Raw genomic sequence first — 21,147 nt, forward strand, 5'->3', positions numbered from 1 at the left:
CTTATAACGTAACTTCAAGATAAACATAATTATATAATTATAGTAATAATTATATTACTATATCAATGCTACAAAAATCCAGATGACTACCTGATAGTAGCAAAAGGATTAAGATGGATAAAATATATTCCAAGATTTTATCCAGTTTATTGCAGGACAGTTACAATAGGCCTAAACACTATGATCTAGATTAGGGGTATCAAACTCAAGGCCCGTAGGCCTGCCCCGGCCCGCAGGGTTGTTTAGATCTGGCCTGCGGAGCCGCCCTGAAAACAACAAACGACCAGCCCACAGTGCCTCTGTCAGCGAAAACAGAGCTTGGGAGGGCTGTGCGCAGCCCTTCCGGGCTCCATTTTCACTGGCAGAGGACTGCAAGAGGCCATCGGGGCCGAAAATGAAGCCTTCACAAGTGATGTCGAGGCTGTGGCCCACCCTGGCCACAGCCCCCTCAAGGTCAAACACAACCCTGATGCGGCTCTCAATTAAATCGAGTTTGACACTCCTGATCTAGATAATGAAATGCAATTCAGGTTTTTTTTTTATTTCTTTACAGTCCAAAACTTTAAAATTTTACAAGTATAACAGTTCAATAGTATATCAGATATCAAATATAAAAAGCAATAAACTTGTATAGGAAAGCCTGAAACAATGCAAAAAATCATCAGGTGGATTCCATAAGCCATAACTACCTATTATAAATTTGGGAAACAGCTGAGGCTTGATCTTGCAGGAGGAAAAGAGTATCTCCTGCTCAGAAGAACAGTTAAAATTTCTGACAATTGAAACTGCAAGTTCTGGCCTCCATTGACTATATAGCAAGCACTCTAACATAGTGTGAAAAACAGGCAACCATTTTATATGAACATATTCAAATATGGCTTTCATAGGGAATGTAGGGTATCTGTCAACTGCCTCCCTAATAGATAATTGGCCAATTTGGGTCAAAGAGGAAAGCCTCCAATGTGATATGCATAGGATGCTTAGGCAGAATCTATAAATGAAACAAACAGTAGTGATATTTGAGCTATAATTTAAATAGAAAATTCTGGTTCTCTCTTTGAAGATCTAGGTCAGGAGTGAAATCCAGCAACTTCTGACAGGTTCTGGAGAACCAGTAGTGGAAATTTTGAGTAGTTCAGAGAACTGGTATCAGAAATTTTGACTAGTTCGGAGAACTGGCAAATACCACCTCTGGCTGGTCCCAGAGTGGGGTGGGACTGGAGATTTTGCAATATCCTTCCCCCAGGAGTTGGGAGGGAATGGGGATTTTGCAGTATTCTTCCACTGGAGTGGGACAGACATGGACATTTTGCAGTATCCTTCCCCTGCCACACACACCAAGCCACACCCACAGAACCAGTAATAAAAAAATTTGGATTTCACCACTGATCTAAGTCCTAAATCTTCTGCTTTAGACTAGCTATATTTTTGTCAGAATTTAGACAGTATCAGGAAAGTGAGCTGAATTAAGATTAGTTTGTTTTCTTAAGAAGAACTAAATCCTGATAAGGTAAAGTGAACCAAGGATGTTCTCCAAAGTTGTTTCAGCCACGACCTATGACAACATAGACTCCACACATCCTGAAGAAGATACAGCTAATTCTATTTGAATAAGAGAGAGTTAAGAGTGGAATGTGAAAAACGAGTTATTGCCTTTAAGAACTTATACTGAATAATTTCTAAACTGGAAGTATCCCTACAGATACTCATCTGTGTACTGTATAGAACCTGAATGATTACTTGGGTAGAACAAAACAAGATACTGGCTCCCCCCCACCCCCCAGCCATTGTGATTCACAAAACATGTTTTATGACTTAGCATTATAGGTGAATCTAATTAAAACTGGATAACAAGTCTTGGCTTAGTAAAATGTGTGAACCTAGATACAATTTCATGCAAAACAATGTTGTTTTTAAATATGGATGGGTTAATACATTGCACTTTACCAAAACTAAACAATTTAGGGCTTAGCACCACAATATACCTCTAGCCCATGTAAGAACAAATCTTAAGTGAATCTTTTACAAGTAGAATCTCAGAATGTCAGTAAGGCTTATTCCAAGGTTAAAACTTTCATCTTCATTGCCGGCAAAAAAATGCGCTATGCAGCTTTTCTCTCTCAAGCTGAAATCCTGGATATATTTAGTTAAATGAAAGTACAGTAGACTTCACTTCTGCACGAACATGCATAGATCTGTTATTCACTCAAAAACAAATTTGCACAACATGCTAGACTAGACTAATGAGATTATATAACTGTTTCAGAAGACTATAGAAACCCAAGCACAGTCTTAATATGCTGTGTAAACTAAGGCATTATGCTATCTAGTTTGTTTTATGCATAATATATGCATAACATATTATACATGATATGTTATGTATGCAAATATATATGTTTATGTATAATACACATGTCATGTATATAATATATATTTTGTATATATAATATACACAATGCTTAAAATAATTTAGAAATATAATCTAAACAAGATTTAACATAATATTGCTACATTCACATTACATGTTATACACAAAACAAACTATTGGTATAATGCCTTAGTATATATATATATACTGCTCAAAAAAATAAAGCAGAAGACATCCAAGATCTGAATGAATGAAATAGCCTTATTAAATACTTTGTTCTTTACATACAGTAGTTTATACAGTGCTCAAACAACTAAACGGAACACAAAACTACTGTATGTAACGAACGAAGGATTTAATAAGGCTATTTCATTCATTCAGCTCTCGGATGTCTTCTGCTTGTGTTCCCTTTATTTTTTTGAGCAGTGTCATACAGGCCATCTATGGAAAACATAGCCAGTTTAGATTTTGCACCAATTACTCTGTATTAGCCCTAGGAAGAAAAAAATGACAAACTTTTTTGAAAATGCTGCAAGAAAACTTCAGACAACGTTGAGTCAAAGGAGCAACAAAAAAATGTACAGTTTACATTAGAATCATGTGACTAGACCTAATTAATCTGATAACCTACAGGGAGATGTAATTCACTAGATACGATCTATTTCATTTTATGAACTTGCCACACACCAATGTAGATACACACACACACACTACTTAATTAACAAATTATAATTAAAGTATTCCGTGTAAAGAATAAGAGCCAATTTGGTGGTTAAGGAGCCAGACTAGAAACTGGGAGACTGTGACTTCTAAATCCTACCATAAGCATGAAGTCAACTTCTTTGGGCCAGACACTCTTTCTCAGCCCTAGGAAAGAAAATCAATGGCAAACCACTTCTGAACAATTTGACAAGAAAATTTCAGATATTAGTCCAAGGAATCCTGACTTGAATCTGTCCCCTCCCCCAAACTGTAAAAAATGCCTTACCTTGGACAAATTTCTTAGCATGGACATTTTAAATCATGTTTCGGTATCCACAATCAATTGCTGTAGTAGGAAAGCTCTGTAAGCACATGTTTTTATATGCCATACAATATGGTGTGTAAATATTGTCTGCTAATGTTTGCACTACAGCTGAAGGGGAAAAATCATAACTAATAATGACTGCTATTTTTGACTTGCTGATAATCTAAAGGAGACTTTTCCAAACTTGGCATTCTGGTCATATTTTGAGCTTCGGTTTCCACAATACTAACAAGTACTGCCAAATGGTCACACTGCCTGGGAGCTGTAGTATAACAGAAGGCAAAGCTTCTGCTTCTGTTAAGCTTCCTTAAGAAATCCTTTTCCTGGCTTCCTTTATCTTGGCCACAATGATGGCTTGATGTTGTGTCTGGACAGGGTTTATTTTATTACCAACCTTGACTGGAAGATTTCTGAGTTTTGGATGGAAGGGAAAGAGGGAGGAAGAGAGGGAGGGAGGAAGGAAGGAAGATCACAGATTTATTAGGTTTAATTATTTATTCAACTTATATAGTGTCCATCTAGCCTGTGGCTTACAATCATTAAAAAGCTGATAAAAACATTAAAACATCAAAGGAATAAATATCTTAAAATTAATAAAGATGAGAGGAAAGTAGCAAAAGGTAAGGAAAGTGGGATCTTATGTTAGTCTGTTAACCATCTGCAGAATGATGTATCCCCACTGGGGCCCCAGGCCAGCTGGCAAAGCCAGGTCTTCAGGCCCTTTCGGAAGACCAAAAGGGGTGTGGCTCTCACCTCAGGGATGGGGGGGCATAATGTACCAGAGAGCAGGAGCCATGTAGAAAAGGCTCTTCTCCAGGACCCTTTCAGCTGGAATTCCATGACCAATGGAGTCCATAGTATGCCTTTTCTCCCAGCATGAGTGTGGTGGGCCAATTTCTTTGGGGTGAGACAGTTCTTCTGACAGACGGGACCCATACCATGAAGGGATTTAAAAGTAAGAACCAAAACCTTGAATTGGACCCGGAAGCATACAGTTCTGCCATAACTGCTTTAGGGGGGTTAACATTGGGATGAATAGATAGCTAGACAGATAGATAGATGTTCAATAAGCCAACATTAATAAGGCATGAATGAAATCTTACTCAATTAACTATATTAGCTTTAGGTAAAACTCCATGGATTGATTTAAAACTCACATGGTTAATTCGCTACAGTGGCTTTATTTTCTCATTAAGTATTACTGTAATTTGGAAAAAACAATCACTGACAAGAAGAAACATTTTCCTTAGTTTTCAGTTGAGATATAGACCATATTCCCTCAGAAAAAAATCCATAATCTGTTCTATCTCATGAAAGACCAAATGCTTCTTTGCAGAAGGGAATTTCAAGCTACCTGTATCACAAAGATTGGTGCTTAAAAAAAGCAAACAATTCATAATTTGCTAACAGATTAATTGTAGGCAATTTTAGTTGATTAAACTGTTTAATCAGTACAGGTAATTATTGTTGTATATATTTCTAAAATTATTCAAAGTGCTTTAGACCTTAGTACCTCTGGGCTAATCATGAAAGCAAAATGGCTTTATTCAGGCTTTCACAAGGTCTGAGGGGAAAAATGATGTTTTAAAGAATCACATTAACCTTAATGAGTGGATTACTTAAATCACTGGCATCTATTTTCAGGCATGCACAGAAGCTTGAAAAAAGATGGGTTGTTTTAATGAACATCAAAGAAGCACTGCAATTATGCCAGAGCCAAATTTTTCCCAAACCGTTTTCAAATGGTTTATTATCCATTTGAATCATTGACCAATGCTTTATGCAAATCTAAAATTGTTAAGTACCAAGACAGTTAAGAACCAAAAAGTAAAATACATAAAGTATACCTTAAAAAGGTTTCAGTGCCATCACAGTTAAGTGGTGATGAATGCAATATTGGAAGACTTGAAAGACCAAGTTAGAAATAGATCCTAATGATAAAAATCTATCTATGTGGTCACCATCAAGCCAAAAAACGACTTGATCGCACATAATAAGTTGTGGGAAGCCACCCCCTCCCCTCTAGAAGAATGAAATAGTTTGAGGAATATTTTAAAAAAGGCAGGATAAAACATTTCCCCTAAAAGAGTAATAAAAAATCTTAAGGGAGACAGAAATTCAGAGCCTGTTGTGACCCCGGCCCCGGAGGCTGATTTATCTTCTCATGATGAGTCGGAGGATGATATGGAGGAGGAGGAAGCTGTCACGAGCTATGTGCCAGAGGGGCCGTCTTCACTGGTGAGTCAGCAAGAACTGACAGTTGCTGATGTGCCTCTGGACCCCAGCCAAATTGAGGAGGAAACCGAGGCCGGTAACGCCGAGGGGGAGCCCCTATTGGATGCAAGAGAGAGACGTAGGAAACGTCGTAGAGAACAGCTATTGCCACGTCCAAAGAGGTGTGGTCAGGAGACATAGGGCCACACCCTACAAAGTATAAAAGGGGTGTGACTGGGCTGGAAAGGCGTGGTGAACAATTTGTTGGAATTTTGGATGCAGTGGATTTACAACTGTTGGTTTGGAGTTTTTTGATAAGAGTCTGCATTCCTGCATTAAGCAGCTGGCCATCTGCCAAGACCTTTGGAACATTGCCCGGTAACTATTGGACTGATATACGCTTTGGAAGAGAACTATTTATTAAAGGGCCAGCTTCATTCTCTCTAGCCTGCGTTTGTTACTGCCGGGCTATTTGAGCGTTTGCAAGGCTACTCATGGGAGGGGACAGAACAGAGCCCCAGCTCCCTGCCCCCAAGCAGATACTGAGCTGGGGTAGCTTTAGAAATGCAGATTTGGTAATCCATTACTCCCTGCAGCAAAATCTGAACAAAGGCAGATTAGCCGCCATCCAAGAGCCAAAACAGGGCAAAGCCAGTAAGCCAAAATAGGAATTATTGCATCACCTTCAGAAACTTCAACCAAATTTAGCTCAAACACCTAGGACCGTGATGGCGAACCTATGGCACGTGGAGCCATATTAGTCGGCATGCCAGCTCAGCTCTGGAGCGCATGCGCGTGCCGGCCAGCTGATTTTCGGGCCTTCTGGGCCCACCAGAAGTAGGGAAACAGACTGTTTCCTGCCTCTGGAGGGCCTGTGGGGGGGGGGGGGAAAGGCCCGTTTTTCTTTCTTACCTGCATCCAGATCCTTTCTATTTATCTGGGAAGGGCAAAAACAACCTTTCCCACTCCGTCGGAGGCCTGAAAGGCCCCATTTCCCAACTCCCGGTGGAACAGGAAGTGATGTTTTTTGCTGTCCCCAGCCTCCAGAGACTCCTAGAGTGGCTCCTAGAGAATCCTAGAGAGGCTCTGGAGGCTGGGTACAGCAAAAAATGTCACTTCCTGTCCCACCGGGAGTTGGGAAATGGGCCGTTTCAGGCCTTTGGAGGGCCTCCGAGAGAGTGAGAAAGGCTGTTTTCGCCCTTCCCAGGTAAATAGAGAGAATCTGGAACCAGGTAAGAAAGAAAAATGGGCCTACCAGGCCATCATGTGCCAGGAGCGGGGGGGGGTTGCACGCGCATGCGCGTGGGCACATGCGCGCACGACCTTCCCCCGCCCCCCCTCTCCTGGCACGTGATGGCAAAAATGTTAGCCATCACTGACCTAGGATTTGTACTTTGCCTATAGAGACAGCTATGACCCCTACATAACCCCTATATGGCCCCATGGGAGTCTGATAACAGCCAATAGAATACATGTTCCTGCACAGGAACAGGGAAGCTCAAGTGCAAAGCCCAAGAGAAGGTATAAAAACCCTTCGCTCTCAACTCCATGTGGTTAGCTGCCCAGAATTACCCATGTGGTTCTGCTTCATCATTAAACCATCTTTCCAATCAGCTTCTAGCTTCCATTTTGTCTCCAGTGCCTTTCTCCCATCTTTGAACTGGACCTGGATATTTCTCCCAACGAAGTCAATTAAAAAATCCACATAACATTTTAAAACTCTGAAGCTAGAGAGAATCAGGCAGAGAAAACAACCTTTTTCCATATTATGAGCCGGCAATTGTACTGGATTGAAGGTTCTTTTTATAGAAAGATTCCTTCTGTAAAAGAATGTTAATTCTTAAATTTACTATGACCTTCATCAAGAATCAACTATTAGAAGTTGTTAAATGTTATAAAAGTTATGCCAGTGACTCATTCATGAAACTATAATATTCAAAGTATTGGCAGCAACTGAGCCACCATGGCTCATGGCACCATTTTGCCGATCCTCCATTACAGGGTTCATTGAACTGAAGCAAAAAAAAGAAATATTGATTTGGACAAATATAATTTTAACAGGTTAATGCAGCCTAATGAGCATACTGTAAACTAGTATAGTAGATGTAATAATTAAATCAAAGATGTTGACATTAAGAATCCTTAGGTGACAAAAATGTACATTATTTCTAAAAGGAGGAAGGATCATAAAGTAAGAAATTTCAGAACTGAGGACATGAACAATTTACCAGTCAGACCTTAGCAACAGAATTTTTATGGATTGTAAGTGGGTCAAATTGGGATTTACAAAATCTAAAAATATGGTGGCTATGAGACAAGAATTTCAAAGAGATGGAGCTGCATCAATAGAAGGGAACTATAGGTTATACACTATAAGTTATACACACAATTAGTTGAATGGAATTTACAAAAGACAAAGAATTATTGATGGGAAAACTGCTTCAAACTAACTTATTCACTATAAAACTAAATAAATTTTCTAACCCCTTGACTTAATATAATATAAAGTAAGAAGCTATACTGTATATTCTTGGTAGCCTGGATGGGAAATAACTACAAAGGCTCCATTTATCTCAAGCATAGAAGACACTTAGTTTTTCTTCAGAAGCAACACAAAGTAATAAAAGGAGATGAGGAAGAGGATTCCATGAAAATATAGTCAACTTCCTAAGTATTTTTTTAATATGCAATGCTTTATCAAAAGCAATGTTAAAGCACACGCTGTTTCATTGGAAGATTGTCCTTTACAGTTTTATAAGCTCCTTCTTTTTCAACCAGCCTCATGAGGCAAAGCATTAACAAGTTCCATCTTACAGACTCAAGAGAACAAATGAGCCATGCCGAGTACATGGCTGATGTGAGATTTGCAGTCAAACACAGCTCCAAACAATCACATCAACCTCTTGTGGCTTAAGAAGACACAGCACAGATCCTCCGTCCTATTCCTATATTTCTATTAAATCCTCCTCTTAAGTATTTTCTTTTCTGAAAGCTGTTGTGCATGTGGTCATTTCTTGTCACTGCACAAAGCATTTTCTGAAAACAAGTTTCTCACAGAAATATTTCATTTTTATTTTATTTATTTTTTTACTGGCAGACATAACCAAAGAGCCACAATTCTACGTAATGCTTGCTCATTTTTCAAGCTTTGTGTTTTCCACACTTTGTCCATTGGAAAGCCAATTCCTTCTGAACAGCCAGAGGATACTTCAAGAAAGAAACCTTATATGCTTCTCCCTGACAGAAAAGGACCTAAAACAGCACAGTCACCTATTATACTGCTGTAAGACTGATAACAATCTCAAGTGCACTTAGTTGCTTCCCCTTAGTTAAGCAAGCTTTTTAGATAGTGGAAGTGCCTTTCTTTCCTCTTCATTACCACCATCAAAAAGCTATGCGGAGAACAAAATCATACTAATGAGGAGGATTATGCAATTAAAATACACAGTAAAGTTCTGCTCGTTAATTACAAAAAGCACGTCATCTTGCAACTCGACATATCTCTGAAAAGAGGATACCGTTTCCTTCGTAACCAGATGTGACTGAATTTCAAGTCACAGCTGCTTAATTTCCTTATGAGACAGCAAACCCTTTGCAATCCTGCTGATGCATATTCTCTTCTCCCTCGCCTCCCTCCGAATTAACTGCAACAATAGAGCTGCTGTTGTTTTTTTTTTAAAAAAAAAACATCTTTGCCGATTGCTCCGTACAAGCGGCGTGCTTACCTTCCTCAGGTTTAAAAAGCAGTTTTGCAATAGGAAAAGTGCAAAGATGCTTTAGGACTTTATTTCAGGATCTCCTTCCCATGGCAGCTTACTAGAAACGGAGATCTTCACCATTTTTCTGATCACATGACCGATGCCAGTTCTAAATAAGGAAGATGATCACCTGCTTTTGGATACCACGCTGTGCATATCCAATCAGCCATTCTAATAGGCACTCAAAGAACACCAAATACTAACAGACTTATTAAGAAGAACTCTTTTTCTTTACTGGTGGCAAGCACATAACCGTGAAAACCAAATAAAATAAATCTCATAATCAATTTAGAAGCAAGTTTGAAGCTGTGTGTTGGATAGCTTTATGTAATCTACATCACTTAAAAGAATTTAAAGTGGTGGAGAATTTCATTTAAAAAAACAACGCAAAAGAGGGCAGATTCAATGAGTATCTTCAGGCAGAATAGAGAATTTTTACTGGGATCTCTAAGCAAAAGCCACTTTTTTTTCTGCATTATCCAATTAATTAAAAGGCTATTTCTTTTCCTTGAAAAGTATCTTTAAATATGTGCCAGTGTGTAGAAAATAGCATTAAGAGATATGTAGTCATTTCCATGCAGGGTTATAAATCTGTCATATTATGAAAATTAGCCTTCTCCAGTTCAGAGACTTCCTGATGTGCTAATGCTAAAAATTCCAGCCAGTTGAGTAAAGTTGATCTATTGAGCAAGCTAGTTCCCATTCAGTTCTCAGCCTTCAAAATTAAAATAATTTTGTATTTCTGAGATTTTGATTGTACACACAATTATATTTTGGTTCCAGGGCCACTTTTAAGACAGGACTAGTGACATAAATCCAAATAAATTATTGGATAAATTTTGTTTTCTAGAATTTATATATAAACAAATGATTAAATGGATAAGTTTATCTCAAATTGAGTCAAGGTTGACTCAGCCTTCCAGCCTTTCTAAGGTAGGTAAAATGAGGACCCAGATTGTGGGGGCAATAAGCTGACTTTGTATAAATATACAAAAGTATGAAGGCTATTGCTTAACACATTGTAAGCCGCCCTGAGTCTTCGGAGAAGGGTGGCATATAAATCAAAATAAAAATAAATAAATAAAAATAGTAATGTAATGTTCTGAAATATGCTTAGATCTATAAAAACAAGAGGAGAGGTAAAATTATTTGATAAAGTTAAAAAAGTCTTTACATGGAAAAACCCCCACTGTGATAGACTCAGGTGAGGTGGTGCAGTTTATGCAAAATATAAATGGAATGAGAAAAACCAAAAATGTTTATATGTGCCATTATTATGGTCATGAGATTTGCAGCTAAGAGATTACCTTCAAGAAGACAAACTAAACATTGCAATTCTTGCAATATATTTTGCAAGAATTGCATATCATTCTGAGACAAGGCATCAACAAGTAATGCACTTAAGCATAGGACTGGAGGAAAAAGTTAAATAACAAGTAACTTGTTATAGCAAGTTTTCATGCTCCAGTGAAATTAGGATCACTTCATGTTTATTTTGCTCACACAGGACATACAGAACTGAACTGGGGGGTATGGGGGAGGGGATGAATACATAGTGTCACTTCAGCATTTCTTTCTCTGCAATATTTCAGAGGTAACCCAGATCCCTAGCTTGCCCAAGTTCTACCAAAGAATCTGTGATGGTTGAGAGGTCACGAACTGAGAAAAGATCTATGGGTAGTTCTCATTTAAGAACCACAATTGGGAACAACAACTAGGTAATTCAACAAAGCAGTTACTAAGTGAGCAACAGTGGCGGGTGAACCAGTAGCAACTGTGGCAGGAGGCTCCGCCCACCTGCCCAGATGTCATCACGAACACTCTGCGCATGCGTAGAAGGTTCTGCACACACGCAGAAGCACCACGCACAAGCAAAGCAAGCACACACAGGTGCTCACAGTTCCGAACCAGTAGCGAAGGTAAGTGAAACCCACAACTGGTGAGCAGGCCAGGGATGCTCTGTGAGTTGACAGACAGTGTTTATGTTCTTACTTCAACTTTCTTTTGCTTTATAGACCTGAAGTCATAGACTAGTCATAGTTGTTTTTTCCATCACCATCATAACTGCAAATAGTAGCTAAATGAAGCAGTAGCTAAAAAAGGACTACCTGTATACAGGATAGATTAAAAATACGGTAACAGTAAAAACAAGTAAGAACAGTGAAAGTTGATTTGAAAGGAAAAAGGGAAAAGATTCAATCAATATGAGAAATGAACAATGTCTTTTTAAACAAAGGCCCAGGCCCCCAGGAACAGGAGTGAAAAATGGGACAATAGGATGATGGTTAGAATAATTTTGTTCACTACAAACTTTGACATTTGATATCTTAAAAGTTAGATCAAAGTTATTTTGTGCTATTTTAAATGACAAATTATATTTAAACTGCATTTATTATTTGATTTTATTTTTTATCCAGCTTTTCTAGCAGAGATTGCCTAAGACACACTTTAAATCAGAATTCTCAATATGCAGGTTAGCTGCTTGGTAACAACACTACATCACTGTATCAAAGTTTAGATTTAGACCAGGGACTGCAACCTTAAACACTCAAAAAGGCATTTGAACCTGTTTTCCACAGAAAAGAAAACACCGGGAGCCACAAAACCTGGGTGGGCATGGCCAACTCGACATCACTCACTTCCACCAGTCACATGACACCCCCCTAGCCACGCTTACCCAGCCGATTATTAGGGCAGAGAACCGATTGTTAAAAAACACTGAGAACCACAAAACCCTTTTGACATCTCTCTCTTCCTCCCTCCCCCCCTCTCTTTATCTCTCTGTCTCTGCCCCAGCCGCTTCTCCATCCCCTGCCGTTGTCCTTACCTTCTCAGGCCAGGCGAGAAGTGACTGGGGGGGAGGGCAAGGGGTGGGGCCAGCCAGGGGTGGGATCACTCGACAGGGAGCCACAACAGAGGGCCCAAAGAGCCGCATGCGGCTCTGGAGCCACAGGTTGCTGACACCTGGTTTAGACTGATATTAACAGAATTTCAAACATCACTGAATCAATTACTGTAAGTTAAAGACAAATATGTTCTTGTTGATAATATATCAAAGTATGCAAAACTATAGATGTTTTCAGGCATGTGGGCTGACACATAGCCTCTTTATGTATCTGATAGAGTTCATAACACCTTATGTCTTTTAATAATATTGTTATAACAGGCTCCATCTGATCTTTAGCTACCAATACCTTTGACTATTATTTTCCTCCTACAGCATCTACATTGAAAATATACAACACTAAATGTATTTCAAAAGTCAAATATCCTTTCAATAGACACAGTTAGTACTATTCATCAATGCATATCTTCATTGCACATCATCAGTTGCTGTATTGCTCTATACTGGATTGTTGCAGAATATAGGAGAGGTAAAAGTTAGATATCTGCCTTGTATAAAAGGAAGCTCTAATACTAGTATAAAGTTTATCTACTTCTTGCTTTGGTGTGAGCAACCTTCTGAAATGTACCAATACATTCATCAGTAATAAATTCAGCAATAACATTTATAGGCATTAACATTTACAGGTCTGTTCTTACCCTACTGTTTGATGGAGATGTCTTTCATTGTCCACAGATAGAATCTCCTCTTCTGTTTCTTGTTCTTTAACCATGCTCTCTCCAGGAGGTTGTTGTGGATGATCATCCAATTCAACATCATTAGCAACCACTTGCAAGAAAGGAGCATCTGTTTTGGTATCACATGAAATCCTGTCCTGTTGTTCCCAGGCTTGGTAAGAGCTTTTATCTGGTGGGATATCAGTTTGGGTCTCAGAGATCAGTTCCTGGTTTAAAACAGTGTCTAATTCTTTAATGGATTGTCTGCATAATGACTCTATTGTAACTGGCTTGCTACAATTATCTTCAGATGATACCTCCTGCTCTCCATTTTGGCCTACTATAGTCCACTCCTGGTCTTGTACAAGGATGCTGGGTGATTTATTTTCACCTTCCCATTTTTGGGGCACAGGAGCAGAACTTTTCTCTTCTAAGTAGAAAGAGTCCCATTCATTCTCCAGAGTAGACTGTCCTTCACTTTCATTTATTATGGAGATTGACTGTAATGTATCCGAGGAGTCTGCTGAAAATGTTTCAAGAGAATCCATTTGTTCAGCAACTGCTGAAGGGAAATTGCTTTCTTGTGTTACCAATAAGTCCTTTGTCAAAGATACATGTTCTTCACCGCTAATGAGTACATAGTCCATTTCTAAAGAAGACTGTTCTTCTGCTTCCTGTAATTGTTTATCTTCCTTATTGTCCTTTCTTGCCCTTTTTGGGAACTTGGTCTCTTTACTATCAAAATTAAACACATCACAGACAACTTCTGAAATTAAACAAAAAAAGTTTTAGTTAAAGCGGTTAATTCTTCCTGCTAATTTTAAACATGAAAACAGTTATCAGTTTGATTTGTATAGCCTCTTATTATTTCATTATATGTTTTACTTAGAATAGTTTTTCACTTAAAATAAGACATGCTAGACAATTCACAGCTGGAAAAGAATATTTCATTTATAGTGTGTGTGTGAGTGAATGTCTCTAAAAATATATTTAAGGTGTATGCATTGATTTTGAATATTTATTTTTTAAGAAGAAATATTCTTTTAAAAATAAATATACTTTTTAAAAAAATAGTATCTCCATTTTTACATTTTATTTGGAAAAGTTTTCATAATTTATTTCTAAACCATTTCATGGTTATAATATATGCAAAAAAAGATTTTATTTGCCTAGAAAAAATCTTATGCTAATAAATGTGCTAATTTTACTCACCGTTGTTTACGCTTATGACTCCATCTGCTGGTGAATCAATATGAGTTGATTTTTCTTTGGATTCACATTTGTTCAAATCATCTGTTAAGTCGGGAATTACTTCCGAGTCCAGCAATAAAGAATCCCAGTTTTCAGAACTTTCTCCAGCTTTGCTATTTACATCATCAGATTTCTTTTCTAAAAGATTATTTTCATATTCGCTAGTTGGTGAATCAATACTATTTGAATATATTTCATGCACAGGTTTTTTAAAAACATATGAGGGTTGCAATTTCTCATCAGATTCTAATAAAAATGACTCCCAGCCTTGATTTTCTTGATCTTCTGTAACCTCATTTTTTAAACTAGTAGCTTTAGATTCCAAAATGTCAATTTCACTACCAGCAACTGGAGATTCGATATTACTTGAATCTGTTTCAAACTCAAATGCTTTCAAAGTACATGAAGATCCAGGAGTCCCATCAGATTCTAATAACAGGGATCCCCAACCCTGTTGAGAATATTCAGCAACATCATCTTTTATGACAGTAGAGTTAGATCCTGAAATGTTCATGTCATCTTTTTGAAGAGTGTCCAAACCAAAAGGAGAAACACATGCTAGTGTTAATTGTTTATGGGGTGATTCTATAAACTCTGGACTATAATTTTCCTGTGTATTTTGAAGATTTTGTAGACTATCTGCAGAATATTGTATTTCTGAATCATATAGGACCTTTTCCTTTTCTTCTAATGAGGCCTTTGGTGATTGTTTCTTTGTAAGTGTTGGATGAATTTCTGTTTTCTCTGTTTCGTCAATGACTGTTAAAGGATTAGTTTCATTCAGCATCACACATTGGTTATTCATAATTGGTACCTTATTCATACTATACTCTTTTCCAGTGTCATCAAGTGCAGTATGCACTGTTTTCAGCTGTTCAATTAGTCCTGTTACATGGCCAAAGGCTGACAGCTGATCATTTACAGGAAAATTATCACACATAAAATTATCTGTGGCCAAAACAGATTCCTGATTAATATTTTCTTTTTCAACTTCAGATAGTTTGTCATTTGGAGATGTTCCTTGGTAGATTTTCTCATACTTATTTGAAAGACATGAGTCATTTTCTTCAGGACATAATTCCACTTTGTCAATTGCCAGTTGCTGATTAAAATGAAAATCTGTGTCTTTTAACAAGATGGGAGACATCACACCGAGCTCCTCATGTTCAGCTAGGACAGAGGTTTGTGCATATGTTTCCTTGCTTTCATACTGGCAAACATCAGGACTGCTTGAGGCCTGTGAACTACTGTCTTGATCAAAGTGATTTAATATATCTGGGTTTTCTCTGCTTGTTTTCAAAATGAAGGGGTGGTCTACATCAGTCCACAAATCTGGATCAATACTAAATATCTGGCAGTTTCCTGGGGTGCTGTTCTGTAATATGTCAGGAACAAATGAATTTCCTTGGTTAATTCTTTCTTCAGTAGGTGTTGAGCTCAAAGGTTTTGTTAAAGATAGTGAAGGATCAGATGGAGATTTGTTAATAGTCTCTGGTTGCATTTCACTGTACTGATGTAATATTCTGGGGACAAATCTACTTCTAGTTATCATATTTGGATCAAGTTTTAGATCTTCCTGAGCAACAGCATTTAGCAGGCTTGTCTGCCAGTCTTCTGGAACAGTTTGTTTAACAGTATTAGGAGAGGGTTCTTGTCTTCTCTCTGTTTCATCAATATGTGGCCACGGTAGTCCATCATATTCTCCAATGTTTGCACAAGCTTGATCTGATCCTTCATACCAATGAGTCAGTACGGGTTCCTCATTTTTATCTTCATGTATATTGTTACATTGTGTAGATTCTTTTTCATATGTGGAAGTAACTGTAAGATTTGGTTCTTCAACATTTTCATTTATTTTTGGATTTACTGCCCATGTATTATCAGGGATAACTCCTGCATAGTTTCTTTCTAAATCATTCCTTGAATTCAATCCAAGTGAACTCTCATTTTGTTTTTCCAAATTCCACCATTCAAATGTATCATCTGGAAATCCAAAACATTCTTCTATGGATTTTTTATTTTCATCTAATGCACTTTTTGCATTATCTTGCAACAGAATATCCCAGGCATCTAAATTATTTGGATTATAAATTTCTTCATTGTTTACAGCAGATGTTAGTTCAAGGTGATTATGTACATCTTCCTGATCTATTTCGCTTTCTATAAAATATTCAGATGTTTCATGGGCATAGTCTTCTGTTATAATATTAATATCTTCGGAGGTTTTATTTAATGCATCCATCTGAGCATTTTCCTTCAACTTAGGTTGACCATTTGAATTTTTTGAACCAACTATAAGATTGGTTTCGTGGAAATGCAAAGATTCATTCTCTCTCATAGCATCCTCCAATTTCTCAGAGTCTAAATCTGACTCTATTCCTCCCTGATGTATATTTGAACATTCTGAAACTTCATCTGTTCCAGGACTTGATAACGAAGATGTATCATCATCCACATGAGCATTCCAAAGAACTAAGTTTTTAGGAACTTTGTGATCAGTGTTTGTTTCAGAATCTTCTTGGCTTTTATTTTCAAGGGATTCCTTTCCAGATTCATCTATTTTGATATCATTTGTAACGTCCCATATACCTTCACTCTGGGTATTACTTCCTTGAAAATTCTCCCTGGTATGTATATTAGTTGAAGAATCACTTATATCTGGGCTTGTTGGACCTGAGTATGTATCATTATTAATGGACCCGCCACTGCTATTATCTTCCTCACCAGTAATTTTGAGGGAAGTATTTGCAGGGGAGTTACTTGAGCCTTCTGACATTTCATTCTTCATGGGGCTTAATCCAGCAAACTGCATTTTTTCACTCACTGATGTATTCCAAGCATCAAGGATTTGGGACAATTCATGATGCAGTATAATATCAATACATTTTTCATGAGCGAACTCATTCTCACTCTCCACACTTTCAGGAGTTTCACTTAATTCAGAAGAATCAGCTTTATATGGTAATAAATTACTTGGTAGTGGCTTATCTGTTGTATCCAGGGGTTCAATATCTTCTGCATATCGATTCTGTGAAATTCCTTGATTTTCATCATTTGAAGTTGTGTCTTCAATGTCGAGCATTTCTGAAATGTCTTCACAACTTTCCAATTCAAATTTATCAGTGTTCAAGTTAGGGGTTGACTCGTCTCCTGTTGATGGTTGTTCTTCAGCATGCAAAAAAAGATTTGATTGTTCTGACTCTGAAGCGTTCATTTCTGATCTATTAATCATGTTTTGATTTTCAACCATCATTGGATAATGGTTCCTTTGATTACATTCTTCTCTGGGAGAAACTGAAGAGGGACTTTCCATGTCAGGAATATTTTGTTCAGATAGATCTTCATCAAAAGGTTTAGAAACTAGTGTAGACACCCCCTCTGAATGGTAGTTTTGATATTCAATCGTGTTAAAATGATCCAAATTATCATTATCTTCTTTGGGAGACATAACAACATGTTTCACATTATTGTCTTGGGATACCTCATTATTTTCCTCTGTGATAAGATGAGTCCAATTGGAAAATGATACATTTACTTCTGGTGGTTCTGCTGCTACTTCTTCCAGACTTCCACTAGTTATAGTTTTTTCTGGAGAACTGGGATAATCAGAAATTGTTCTGCTTTCTTCTGAACTATTAACATATGAAAGAGGTAGTAAAAGTGACAGTGGCATGTCATTTTGCATTGTTTCATTTCTAATATTATTAAGAGGGAGTGACCCTACAATAGTTTTATTTTCAATGACTTCTAATGATGAGGAGTAAGTTAAGCTGTTATCCTCCAATGTAACTTCTTGATCGTGCTGAAGATGTTCAGCCTTCTGGTCAAATTGCTTGTTCGGAAGTTTACTTTCTTGATCTGGTTGATTGTTTTGTATAGGTTGATAATTAACTAAAATGTCATTTTCTGTATCATTTGCTTCAAAACAAGGAGATCCTATGTCTTCAAAAATGATTTCATTATTCCTCTCACTATTTTCTTCTTTTGTGCACACGATACTACTTAGAGGGGAATTATTATCTTTTTGTACAGGGATCAACATCACTCCACTATTTTCAGAAGGACTACTGTCATCAACATCATAGTCATCTGAAAAAAGCTCTGCAACTTTTTGTTCTGAATCATATACAACAGCATCTTTTATATTAAGGTCAGAAAGTTCAACTTCTACTTGTTTTTCATTATTAAGGGTTTGTTCCCAACTTACTTCACCATAATCAGATGAACATACAGGAAATGTTTGTGGCAATGACTTATTATCTGATAAATCATATGTTTCCGTTCCAGTTTCATCTGAATTTGAGTTTCTTATTTGGTCAAAGATTGGCTTTCTGTCAGAATATTTGTCTTCACTTTCTTTTTCATCTCCAACACCTGTGGGTGACACATATGAATCAGATGTTGAATAGTTTGTATCTGGTGGAGAAACAATCAGATCTTCACCTGTATTTGATGTAACAAATTCTGGATCTTTGTATGACAGAAAGGGATCTTCCCAAGAGCCAAGGTTTCCAAGCATATTTTTCCTGATGTTTGAATCACAAGGATCCCATACAGTGGTATTGTCAGACTTAGTGTTACTATGGTTTTCTGTAATCATTTTAACATCTTTCTGCACAATGCCAAAACTAGATTTTGCATTTTTATATGCTGTATGATTTCCTAATGAGCTATCTTCCCTGTTGTTTTGAGAACTGAAATCAATTTGATTTTTTGGATTTTCACTTAAATTATCTACAGATAATTCCAGCAAAGATTTAGACATAGAATATTTATCAAAATTTTGTGAAAAGTGATCAAATTCCACTTGAGGAACATTCCATGGATGTTCTGTGGGTCTTGAGATATCATGTTCAAACTCTGCCCAAACATTAGGCAAGTTTGTCTTTATACGTCCACTATTATTCCACTGTCCACTAGCTGGTTGACTGGAGTTCCACACATTAGAAAATTCTTCTATTTGCTGTTCATCATCTTTCTGTTGATACTCCAAAGTATTTTGGGCAGGATTAATTGGTTTTTTCCAAGTATCTGTTCTTGAAAATTCCATATGCTTTGGTTGCTTTTGTATACATGCCGAATCTGATGCTCTTCTGTCAGTTTGCTGTCTCAGTAACATATTTATTTTATAATCTTTCCATGAATCAGGACTCTGAAATACAGATTCTGGCTCAGTTGAATTCCATGTATCGAAATTTTTGGAATCGAATTCAAAACCATCCCACCAGCTCCCATATCTAATGCGAGAATGAGGATTTTTAACATGATCAATTTCATTAATTCTTTCAATTACATCTTGTGGATAAAATAAAGGTGGCCCACTATCTAAAGGCGATGTTTCTACAAGGCTATTCATTGGGGTTGGGGGAGTTCTTCTCTCACCACTTTTCAAGATTTCTGGACAAGAAGAAAATTCATTTTCCAAGTCAACCGAATTTGATTTATTTTCAGAGAAACTTCTGTGATTTTCTTCTTGGTGGCCAGATTCATTCAATGTTACTACATCATCATCCTCATTTCTTCTTCGAAAGTCTATTGAATAACTTGCAATATCACATTCCGATAGATTTGTCTTCTCATCTGCTTTTGAACTAGCTGACAACTGTTCTTCTGATGAACCACTGTCATGGGAGAAATCATCCACAGAACAGTCCACCAAATGTGAAGACAATGTCTCAACTGATGGCATAGGTGCTAAATCAAAATTAAAAAGATCGTAATTGTCACTACTATTTCTAGATGGAGGCTTTTCTTCTTCAGCAACTGCTCCTTCAGGAATGGGACTATAAGAGTCAAATCCAGAAAGAAAACTGTGATGAGATGCACCCCCTTCTGCTACTGGACTATCATCACTAAGAAAAACTGAGCTCTCCTTAGATGATCTGCTGCTTCTAATAGTAGCAAGACCACTGTCAGGACTCACAAGGTCTATGTTAACATCAGCATGAGCTTGCCCTGACCCATTATGATCTTGAGGGTTTTCTATAAAGTTCACAACATTTGGTTGTGGTTCAATGTCTGAACCATATAGTTCCATAATACCAGAAGATCCTTGAGAAAGTGGAGCACTTCCAGCCACAGCTTCAGTGGAAGATGTTCTACTATTTGGTGCCATTTCAGGATGTCTTCTGCTAATAACATCTTTCATTAGCAAAAAAATTTCATCACCATTTGCTACGTAATTCTCTTGCTGGTAAATAAGAAGTTGGTCACATCCATATTCCATAGGATCCAGTTCCAGGCATGGATTCTGACATTCTTCTAATTCACAGCAAATCTATTAAGGAAAAAAAAAACATTGAACACCAGAGTTTTGTTTGATCAACTGTACATAATGAAAGTAAGTTTAATAAAAAATTAATACTGATTTAATAAGTCTACTTCTTTTTCCTTTGTAATACTTTTCATGTTCTAATATACTCTGAGCAATTGCTTAAGCAGCAGGAACTTAAATGAAATAAAACTTTAATTGGTCTCAGAGAGTCTAATATTACTGACCTTGGTCCCTAATATTTCCCTCCCCCTTAGAAGAATAAAAGCAAATATTGCTATGCAATATTCTCAGTCCAGCATTATTTAGAAGCACGAGATATAACAGCAATAGCCATCCACCATTCCCAGAATTCACCAGAACCTTACCATATTAGAATAGGGGCAAATTCTGGGGAAAGAAGTATTGCACTAATATGTGTATGGTTTGATGAGGGCTCAATTCAGTTATTGCTAATCACTGCCTAATAAACTTATGTGGGACTGGAGGCATAGAATGCTAGATCATTTCAATGTCATTCTAAAAAGCAAAAGCCAATGAAATGCTTAAGAAAAAAATTAAATTCAACATTGGGTTTATTTAATTACTAATTACCGTATTTTTCAAAGTATAAGACGCACTGGAGTATAAGACTCACCTACCTTTTTTGGTGAGGAAAAGAAGAAAAAGAAATCTGCCTCTGCCTCTGAGAAATTTT

At 37.3% G+C, this 21,147-nt stretch overlaps 1 protein-coding gene across 3 annotated transcripts in view; it reads right to left on the reverse strand.

Annotated features, from left to right (window-relative positions):
- The window catches only part of PRUNE2 (prune homolog 2 with BCH domain), a 78,184-nt gene that overhangs the window by 23,823 nt on the left and 33,214 nt on the right, over positions 1-21,147 (reverse strand). For 2 of the 3 annotated variants that reach the window (XM_070938648.1, XM_070938649.1), the window contains exon 1: positions 9,335-9,426. Coding sequence is in view for 1 of the 3 variants with exons in the window: in XM_070938647.1 (XP_070794748.1) it covers positions 12,911-13,694; positions 14,141-20,456 (7,100 nt within the window). In the remaining 2 variants the exon portion in view is untranslated. Of the gene's footprint in view, positions 1-9,334; positions 9,427-12,910; positions 13,695-14,140; positions 20,457-21,147 lie in introns of those variants that run through there. The other variant, XM_070938647.1, reaches the window with a different exon arrangement.

The sequence above is a fragment of the Pituophis catenifer genome, unplaced genomic scaffold, assembly GCF_029215685.1.
Source record: "Pituophis catenifer annectens isolate HBS135680 unplaced genomic scaffold, rPitCat1.0.hap2 SCAF_2, whole genome shotgun sequence".
Taxonomy (NCBI): domain Eukaryota; kingdom Metazoa; phylum Chordata; class Lepidosauria; order Squamata; family Colubridae; genus Pituophis; species Pituophis catenifer.